At 39.8% G+C, this 10,161-nt stretch overlaps 1 protein-coding gene across 2 annotated transcripts; it reads left to right on the forward strand.

Moving 5' to 3' along the window:
• The first annotated feature begins 795 nt into the window (after positions 1 to 795).
• Positions 796 to 9,245, forward strand: RFK (riboflavin kinase). Of its 2 annotated transcripts, XM_036261881.1 has the most exons (5): positions 1,070 to 1,201; positions 2,182 to 2,333; positions 6,340 to 6,442; positions 7,198 to 7,295; positions 8,151 to 9,245. In XM_036261881.1, the coding sequence occupies exons 1-5, from the start codon at positions 1,120 to 1,122 to the stop codon at positions 8,160 to 8,162; spliced, it is 447 nt and encodes a 148-aa protein (XP_036117774.1). In that variant the 5' UTR covers positions 1,070 to 1,119; the 3' UTR covers positions 8,163 to 9,245. The 2 variants fall into 2 exon arrangements, with proteins under 2 accessions (XP_036117775.1, XP_036117774.1); XM_036261882.1 differs by lacking the exon at positions 8,151 to 9,245 and having other exon boundaries at positions 796 to 1,201; positions 7,198 to 8,143.
• The last annotated feature ends 916 nt before the right edge of the window (positions 9,246 to 10,161 follow it).

A 10,161-nucleotide genomic window follows, 5' to 3' on the forward strand; every position in this document is an offset into this window, starting at 1 on the left:
AACTTGGTTTTCAGAGCTCCTCCCACATCTGTTTCTTTATATTAACCAGCCTAAAATAACCCATATCCCCAAAAAGGCATATTTTGAGGTGGCAAACTCTGCTCCCCTTCAGTAGAGAAAGGTAAAAGATAACAATTAACACTTCTTTCTCAAGACCGAGACAGGAGGATGACATTGTGAGTCGTGTATATCTTATACTTCTGGAGGTAATGTTTGCAGTTCCAAGGGTCAGAATGCTCACAGATTTGCATTGCAGTGGAGACCAAGCCTTTCATCAGGCTTATTAAATTGTCAAGAACACAGGAGGGTAGGCGGCTGCACCCATCCTGGGGTGTGGGGGGACCCATCGTTGTGAACTTCCACTGCGCCCCTGGAGCTTCCATTGTGATACAACTTCTCCCCGTGGTCGAAGGGAGGGCACTCTGGCAGGCAGCCCGGAGGATCCCCCAGGAGGAGGTGATCTCTGAGCTGGAATTTCGGAACTTCAATAAACGTTTAAGAGCAGAATGAGGGGTGAATGACAAGTAGCCTAATGGTTGCCAAAGACCTAAAGAATGGCTCTATTTGGCGTCAGGGTGATCATGAAAACGAGGCAGGGAAAAGAAACACTTGGTACTGTTTCAGAACAGCGCTATCACAGCCTCGGAGCGGAACCAGCGGCTCCCCGGCAGTTCAGTTCGGAAGGCCGGGGCGGGGAACATCCAAGCAACGGGGACGAGCTGGGGGCGGGGCGGGGCGGGGCCACGGGGGGCGGGGCTACGGAAGCCGAGCGAGCCTAGCAAGTGTGCGCCGGCCCGTGGCGCTCGGCAGACTTTTTCCGCGCCGGTCGCCCTGACCGCTCTCCACGCCCACAATCGCATTTATTTCCGCCGTCGCCGTCCCTGCCCTCGAGGCGGAGACCGCCGCCCTGTCGCCAGGCAGTTTCTGTTGGGTCAGCAGCGTGAGGGGCTTGCTCCGGCGTGTCCCGGCGCCTCCCCGCCCGTTGTGCTCCCGCCGGGTCAGCCGGCCGAGCTCCCGCCCGAGTCCCCCGGCTGGTCCGGGGGTCCTGGCACAGCCTCCACGGCGGCTCCGCCGGACCTGCGGACTGGGCCGCAGCCCGCGCCGCGAGCGGACGGCGTCATGAAGCACCTGCCGTACTTCTGCCGCGGCCAGGTGGTGCGGGGCTTTGGCCGCGGCTCCAAGCAGCTGGGCATCCCCACAGGTGAGCGCGGGAGGGCGTGGAGCTCCGAGAGCGGGTCACGTGGCGGGGGAACGTCAGTCGGGGCTCAGGACGGGTCTGGGGACAGGGTCGCGAGGCTGCGGACGGAGGGGACGGCACACCCTTCCCTCTGCTGGTTCCCGCTCCCCGGGGCGGCCGAGGGAGCAGGTCCTGGCCGGTGGCTTCGAGTTCTTCAGGGACGTGGATGGAGGAGTGGAGAGGGCGGGAAGCCGGAGCTGAGTTTTGGGGGCCCCCCTTTGTGGCCTCTATATCCAGCCATGAGAGAGCTGCCAGGCGTGGCAAGAGCCTTACCCAATAGAAAACGTAATTTGGGCAGATTGGGTAAATTCTCAAACCAACTCTAGGTTGAAAAAAAAAAATCTTGTATTAGGTTGTGTCCAAGTGATCACACAGGCAGTTGAATGAGAACCAGATCCCTTTTTCTGTCTGTCTCCTTTAGTTGTAGTAGTCGGGACCCGAGGGTGGACGTAATGCGTCCTTAAAAATTGGAATCTGGGCCGCCGCCAGACCTATTAAAGCAGTCTTTGAGTTTGGAGACTGTGTGTATGTATTTCGAAAATGAGACTCTTTCCAAGTGATTCCAAAAGACCAGGTCTAAAAATTCTAGCTGTTCGTGTACTTAAGTTTCTTCTACATCAGAGTGTAATCGGGTACCTTGTTCCTAACCCCACCACATAAAGAGGAGAAATTCAACCCAGAATATGGAATGGTGGGATTGATAATCATAGGCAAAGTCCTAGGAATCTCGTGAGCCTGATTATTTAGACTAGATTTGCCTGCGATTTGTTGTTGTTAATCCTCGCTGGAGCATATTTTTTCCATTGTTTTTTTTTTTTAAGAGGGAGTGCAAGGGAGCAGGGAGGGGCCAAGGCTCTAACTGTGCAGGCCAGGGCTTTCCCCCTGTGGTTTTTATAAATAATATGATACTCTTAACACTTAGAATACTTACTTCTGTTTTTAAGCTAATTTTCCTGAACAAGTAGTAGATAATCTTCCAGCCGATGTATCCACCGGCATTTATTATGGATGGGCCAGTGTTGGAAGTGGAGATGTCCATAAGATGGTGGTGAGCATAGGATGGAACCCATACTACAAGAATACAAAAAAGTCCATGGTAAGAATTGTATTTCGCTTTGTAACTGAAAATGGGATGACGATTTAGAACATTATGCATTGTTAGATATACATAGTGGTATAGACCACATCACTGATAATCATAACATAGTCTAAATTCTAGATTTGTTGGCAGCATACTTGAAAGATTTTAAAGTGAAGTATTTTGTTACTATTGGAATGGAATAACTTTTTCCATCCTTTCACTTTCAATCTTTTTGTGTCTGGATCTAAAGTGAATCTCTTATAAGTGTATAGTTGAATCTTGTCCTTTAGATCATTCTGCTAATTATGCCTTTTGTTTGGCAGTGTTTGACCCATTTGTGTTTAAACTTATTTCTGATAAGGAAGGACTTAATGCTATTTTGTTACTTGTTTTCTGTATACTTTATAGCTTTTTTGTCCATTATTTCCTCCATTACTGCCTTTTGTGTTCAGTTGATATTTTTGTAGTGACACATTTTGATTCTCTATACAGTAGATATTCTTTGGTTATAATGGGGGATTCCATTTAACATCCTGAAGTTGTAAAAAAGGAATTTGAACTTGCACCAACTTTAATAGCATATTCAAACTCTTAAATTACATTTTTAACTATTTATTTATTTATTTTTGGTTAATCCTAACCTGAGGATATTTTCCCATTGATTTTTAGATAGAGTGGGCAGGAGGAAGGAGGAGGGAAAGAGAGAGAAAGAAACAAACATCACATCTATTGGTTGCCTTCCCCGTGACCCTGGCTAGGGCCGGGGATTGAACCACAATCGAGATACGTGCCCTTGACCAGAATCGAACCTATGACTCTTTGGTGCTCAGGTCGAAGTTCTAACTGCTGAGCCAGACCAACCAGAGCTGGGATGGGGTCTTTTGAAAAACAGGTCCTTAATTTTATTTTTTTGACTATTTTTCTTTATTGATTTTAGAGAGAGAGGAACAGAGAGGGAGAGAGATAAAATATCCCCAAGAGAGAACATTGATCTGATGCCTCCTACATGCCCCCACTGGGGATTTGCCTGCAACCTGGGCATGTGTCCTGGCCGGGAATTGAACTGATGACCTCTTGGTGCATGGATCAACACTCAACCACTTAGCCACACTGGCCAGGCAGAGGTTCTTAATTTTAATATAAGTCAATTCATCATATTTATTTTTTGATTTGTACTCTTTATATTCTATTTAAGAAATTTTTGTCTACCACAGAATCTAAAAGATATTGGTAGATTTCTTTCCCCCCTAAAGGCTTGATTATTTTGCTTTTCTCATGAAATTGATTTTTGAGCATGGTTTGAGGTAGGGGTCAAAATTAGTTTTATTTTCATAGGAATATTGATCCAACCCATTTATTGAAAATACTATCCTGACAGTGCTGCAGTGTCACCTTGGTCTTTTTTTTTTTTCCTCACCCGAGGACATTTTTCGATATTTTGTTCAGATAGAGTGAGAGGGAGAGAGAGAGAGAGAAAAACTTCGATGTGAAAGCGACACATCGAGTGGTTGCCACCCACACAACCCAACCAGGGCTGGGAACAAACTGCAACCAAGGTACGTGCCCTTAGTGGGAACCGAACCCGGGTCTCTCCGGACCGTAGGCCGACGCTCTAACCGCTGAGCCAAACCGGCCAGGGCTCACCTTGGTCTTAAATCAAGTGATTTTACCTGTGTGAGTGCAAGATACACTCATACATTGAATTGGTCTGTCTCCTAGTTTATCCTTGAGCCATTGCCACATTAATTTCCATAGCTTTACAGTAGGTCTCGATATCTGATTGTATAAGTCCTCCAGGTTTGTTTTCAAGATTTCTTGGATAATTTTGGCCTATTATATTGCAATGTAAATTTTATCCTCACCTGAGGACATTTTTTTTTTTGCATTTATCTTTAGATAGAGCCGGAGGGAAAGAGGGAGGAAGAGAGAGAGAGAAACATCATTGTGAGAGAGACACATCAGGTGGTTGCCACCCACACGACCCCAACCAGGGCCGGGGATAAACTGCAACTGAAGTACATGCCCTTAGTGGGAACCGAACTCGGGACTCTCTGGTCCTCGAGCCTATGCTCTAACTGCTGAGCCAAACCAGCCAGGGCACAATGTAAATTTTAGAATCACTTGTCAGTTTCTGTTATTTAAAAAAAAAAAAAAGCCCAGTCAGTGTGGCTCAGTGGATTGAGTGTGGTCCCATGGAATGAGAGGGTTTGGTTCGATTCCTATCAGGGCACATGCCCTGGTTGCAGGCTCAGTTCCCAGTAGGGGATGTGTGGGGGATGGTCAATCGATGTTTATATCTCTCTCTCCCTTCCTCTCTCTCTAAAAAATTAATAAAAACATATTTAAAAAAAAAAACACAATTAAGATTTTGATTGGCATAGCATTGAATCTGTAGAAAGGAGACATTTTTACCGTTTCTTTCAATAATATTTTGTAATAGTCACTGTCAAGATCTTACATATCTTAGTTTCCTTTTTATTTAAATTTTACTGAAAAGAAAGAATACGAGTCTAACTTACTGATTCATAGTACAAAGCCATGGGGCACCTTCTGTCTTCTCACTCAGACCACTCAATTTCAGGTGAGAAAACTGAGGCCCTGAGAGGTTAAGGTATGCCTTTAGCCAATGTGCAACCTGAGACTTGACTTTTAACTCGGTGCTCTTACTACAGTACTGCCTTGCTTCTCTTACACACTTTGAATTTGACACAGTATATAAGTTCAACTCATCTATAAATGGTTTAGTTATCTAACAAAACCAAATGAGAGCTTTAAGAGTAGTTGTTTCTGATATCTATATTTCTTTCTTTTAAATTGTTCTCTTTTTAGAGGGCTTCATAAAATTTCTAAATCATGCAGCTTTACTTAGGGACACTTGGTGAAAGCCTATGTTAATGACCTCAAAGGATCATGAACACTCCCCCACCCCCCAAGATGAAAACCAAAAAGGTTATGAAAGACTAGGTTCTTTTATTTAAGAGAAAAAGAAAACTCGCCTTAATATAAAAGTCTTGTGTTATATTTCCTCTTTTTCTGGTCTGAATTATTTTAAGTGTACAGGGTGAACCTGCTATGTTTGGTAAGAAAGAATTACTCAGATTTTCACATTTGATTTCTTTTATAGGCCATTCTTATTAAGTGTAAGTTGCTCTTATCTCTTGATTAGTTTTATTACTGAATGATCTAGTACTCTTAGTTGATTTGTAGTAGCTGCTTCAGATATAAGGATAACTTCATAGATCAAATTTTCTTAAGTCCTACACTTCAAAATATACCTCTAGTCTCAAGTTACATGTTTCTAAAGTGTGTAACCTTCTCAGTTTCCAGTGCCACATCCTAGTCCAGCCTCAACTGTCTTACATATTTGCTTGCTTCTTGCATTGGTTTTTCTGCCTTTTGAACTCAGATTTGTTCTTTATAGGCACCTACTAAAATTCAGATCTCCAGAGCATCTTCTACCACCCCTGCACCACTTTGCTCCAGTACATGTTGTACCCATTTCTTACATCATTCCTAGATCAGTAACCAGCGTGGGCTCTTCTGTCCTGCCTCCCAATCAGTCTTCAGTTTTATAACCCGCAAAAGTTTCTGTAGTGGGTGTGCGTCAGAGACACATGGATCCTGGTTAACTTTAGAACTAATTGTGTTTGTGGTAACATCTCTTAATACTTTGATCATTCCCTCTTTGGTGTCTTTGCTCAGTTTTTTCACTTTGATAAGATTCTTAATTACTTTACTACGTATTGGCTTTTTTTTATATATATAAACAGCAGATCATACCAGATTTGTGGTATAACAGCTACATTACTCAGTAATAATGTTTACGTGTAAGGTCAGGGGCAGGAATAGGAGCAATGGAAGAATTCAGGGAAAACTGCATTTAGATTTTAACCTGTCTTTCAAAATTTAAGTGGGGTCGATTGTTTCATTTAAATTACCCCACCATTATTATGTGCATTTCAAATTTCAGATATTCTGTAACCTGACAGTAATCTTTTTTTTAAACATTTCTTGACTGTAGGAAACTCATATCATGCATACCTTCAAAGAGGACTTTTATGGGGAAATTCTCAATGTGGCCATTGTTGGCTACCTCAGACCAGAAAAGAACTTTGATTCTCTAGGTAAGTTCTTAGTTAGATTATCTTAAGTATTATTGCAGCTACTTCTGCTTCTATTAGTAATAACCATGGCAGTACAGATAATATTTGATCATTTAATGTGTGCCAGGCACTGTATGAATTGCCTTGCATGAATTAAGTCATTTTCATCCTCACAACAACCATATGAGGAATTATTCTGCCCATTTTGTGGATGAGGAAATTGGCACAGAGAGGTTACATAATTTGCTCGGGTGTCACATAGGAAGTGATGGACTGTAGATTCAAACCCAGCAGGCTGGCTGCCTCTTCAACAAGATGAAGTTAATGAAATTTTTATTTTATATTTTAAAGAGCAAGTAAGAACTAATAAACTGAAATGGGAATGGATGTGTTGCAATGCTTGGTGTAAGAAACAAGTCAAAACATTTGAACAAGTGTCTTCGTGTAGTGGGATAGTTTTAACTATAAAGTTTTATTTACAAGTGTAAATGCTGAAGAGAATTGATAGTGATATTTGTTTCTTCCATTTGATATCTGCACTGTTCCTTTTTCCTAATGCCGTTCTCTAAGAAATTGCAGTAAGATTAGAGACATCTTTTGTATACTGTTGACTTTTTACTTGTCTTGAAGAATGGACAGAACCATTACTAGACAGCTACCCTGTTCCAGAGACACTGCCAGCCTTGAGGGGTGCTTTTTGGAGAGGTTGAGCAAAGGAGTAGTAAAAAGTGGGGCAGGAGTTCTCATTGTCTTCATTTGGTATGTTCTCTCTGCAGAGTCACTTATTTCAGCAATTCAAGGTGATATAGAGGAAGCTAAGAAACGACTGGATTTACCAGAACATTTGAAACTCAAGGAAGACAATTTCTTCCAGGTTCCTAAAAGCAAAATAATGAATGGCCACTGATGAACAATCATCTTACTTACTCGTTCACTGTTTTCTAGTATTTTACTGCTCATAGCTTTGCAGTCTCATCTTGATTATATTTTAAAAACCAGAAATGTTCCTACAGCTGTGAATTAGTTTAAACAGCACAATGTAATTATTATGCTTCATGTTCAATTAAACCCATCATGTATAGTACTAAAAGATTAATTTTAAAAGTCAAGATTCTTTTTATGTAATATGTTGACTAAAATTTACCACTAGAAAGGTCTTAAGCTTTTCATGAGGGAAATGAAATGTATATAGCTATGGGTAAAAAGGCAAGTCACTAGTTTGAAATGAAAACTGATCCTCATGGTGAAATACTAGCATGTATGTACTTGTATAATGTGCTGCAATAAGACAGGGCTTATAAAAGTAAATGTATTAAACAGATTTGATAGTTTATTATAAACCTAAGGGGGAAAATTCATACTTTGTGCTTTTATGTTTTGTACTTTACTATATTACTACAAACATGAAGACTTGTGAACTTTTAATTAGTCATTTCTTTTATGAGGTCAAATCGTAAAAGAAATCATTGTATTGTGTTCTTTTTTTTTTTTTTTTTTTTTACAGCTGCCTCAGTTCTGATTGGTCTGGACTCCCTCTACCTATCAGTTTTTTTGCCTTTTAAAACATTAAAATGAGTATTATGTTTGAACTTGTAGGTTTCATTTCTGTGTTGTATAGCACTTTTCTCTTTTTAAGAGTAGATATTCTTCAGTATTTTTCTGACTTTGGTTTTTTTTCTCCTTTAAATAATTGCCTATGTCAAGTGTTTTTTTTCTTTTCCCCATTTAGAATATCCTCTGACCTAAAGGATTGCATCCATCTCTACCATTTCATCCTGTCTTTATATGGAAAGCACTGAAAGCTTCATCTTTAAGTTTCCGCAAAATTTAAATGGACACATAGCAGTTCATGAATATATGCCAGTTTCTTGTTTTCCCCCTAGGGGAACTGTTTAAGAGCCAATTAAACTATGAAATAGAAGTTATTTATATTTAACGTGATTATATGTTCCTGAGCAAACAAACTTGTAGTTGTGTCTGCACAATGTAATTTAATGATAAGAGTGCTTATAGCTTTGGGGGAAGGTATAACTAATAAAGTTTTAGTTAAATAATTTTCATGCTATGCATTTTTTCCCTAATAATTAAGAAGTGATTTTGGGGCATTGGAGACTTTTGTTTATATTAGCAGGTAGTTGAAATCATTGGAAATTAAGATTATGGGTTCTTTAGACTCTAGAAGCAGTATATTATATTACTCACTTTGGCACCAGATTTGTTTGGGGGATGGAGACAGAGGTATAGAAAAGGTAATTTTAAAGATTACTTACTACAAATAATTTTCCCCTAATCTGTACAAATAGAGAACTAACTTTAACCAAAATATTTATAAGGTATTTAGAATAACATCTAAAGTTAAATGTTGGAGAAGAGGAAGAATGAGTAAATTCAGTAGGATTGTGTTTTACTTTTTGGTGTATGGATTTATGCAGTGTAGTATGTTTTATTCATTTCTCTATTAAAATACTTAGGAAATGTAATTTAATGTTAGAAATTCTGTACTTGAAAGAAGCCTCTTATCATGGCTTTATGAAGAAAGCTGAAAATAAACATGGAAAATGTAAAACCAAATTTGTGTTTGAATCCATTGCTGCTAATTATGTCCTCAGTAAGTTTGTGGAAGTTCTTTATTATTTTGTCACCTTACATTTTGTGAAATTGCCATCACTTAAATCGTACAATGTGTGGGTTAGGAGTTAGGTAGTACCGTCTGATGTTTGTAACTTTTAGTTTTAAGTATTGATGTATTATAAGAAATTGTTGTAGTATCAATTTTGATTGGTTTGAATGATTTCAGGCTTTGAAATAAATCTTGACTAAGTGATGCCATAAGTTTGCTCACCTTATGTATGTATGCATTCATTCTTTCAATTACAGTTGACACTCATTATTTTGTTCTTGTTTCAACTGTACAACATAGTAGTTAGTCATTTATATAATTTATGAATTATATATGGTCTGATCCCCCTGATAAGTCTAGTACCCACCTGGCACCATACAGAGTAACTAGAATATTATTGACTGTGTTCCCTATGCTGTACTCGACATCCCAGGAGTATTTCTGTCAATTTGTGCTTCTTAATCACTTCACTTTTCTTCACCCAGATCCCCAACCTCCCTCCCATCTGGGAACCATTAGTTTATTTTCTGTATATATAAGTCTTTGTTTTGTTTGTTCATTTATTTTGTTCATTATAGTCCACATATAAGTGAAATCATATAGTATTTGTCTTTCTCTGTCTGACTTATTTCATTTAGGATAATACCCTCTAGGTCCATCCATGCTGTTGCAAATGCTGATTTCATTTGTATGTACCACAACTTTATCCAATGATGGGCACTTAGGTTGCTTCCATATCTTGCCTGTTGTAAATAAGGCTACAATGAACAAAGGGGTGCATATATCTTTTTTAATTAGTGTTCTGAATGTCTTCAGATAAATACCCAGGAGTGGCATTGCTGAGTTATAAAGTAGTTGTATTTTAAATTTTTTAAGAAACCTTAATATTTTTCATAGTGGCTGGGCCAATTTACAGTCCTTCCAACAGCACACAAGGGTTCCCTTTTCTTCACATCGCCAACACTTGATTATTGATGATAGTCATTCTGACAGGTGTGAAGTGATATGATTTTAATTTGCATTTTCCTGATTTGTGATATTGAACATCATTTCATATGTCTAATGGCCATCTGTATGTTCTCTTTGGAGAAGTGCCTATTTAGGTCCTCTGCCCATTTTT

Source organism: Molossus molossus, unplaced genomic scaffold (genome assembly GCF_014108415.1).
Source record: "Molossus molossus isolate mMolMol1 unplaced genomic scaffold, mMolMol1.p scaffold_m16_p_14, whole genome shotgun sequence".
Classification (NCBI taxonomy): Eukaryota; Metazoa; Chordata; class Mammalia; order Chiroptera; family Molossidae; genus Molossus; species Molossus molossus.

Coding starts and splice junctions, on each gene's coding strand:
- RFK (XM_036261882.1), top strand. CDS start 1,120: ATGAAGCACCTGCCGTACTTCTGCCGCGGCCAGGTGGTGCGGGGCTTT. Junction 1,202..2,181: donor GCAGCTGGGCATCCCCACAG/GTGAGCGCGGGA, acceptor TCTGTTTTTAAG/CTAATTTTCCTGAACAAGTA. Junction 2,334..6,339: donor AGAATACAAAAAAGTCCATG/GTAAGAATTGTA, acceptor TCTTGACTGTAG/GAAACTCATATCATGCATAC.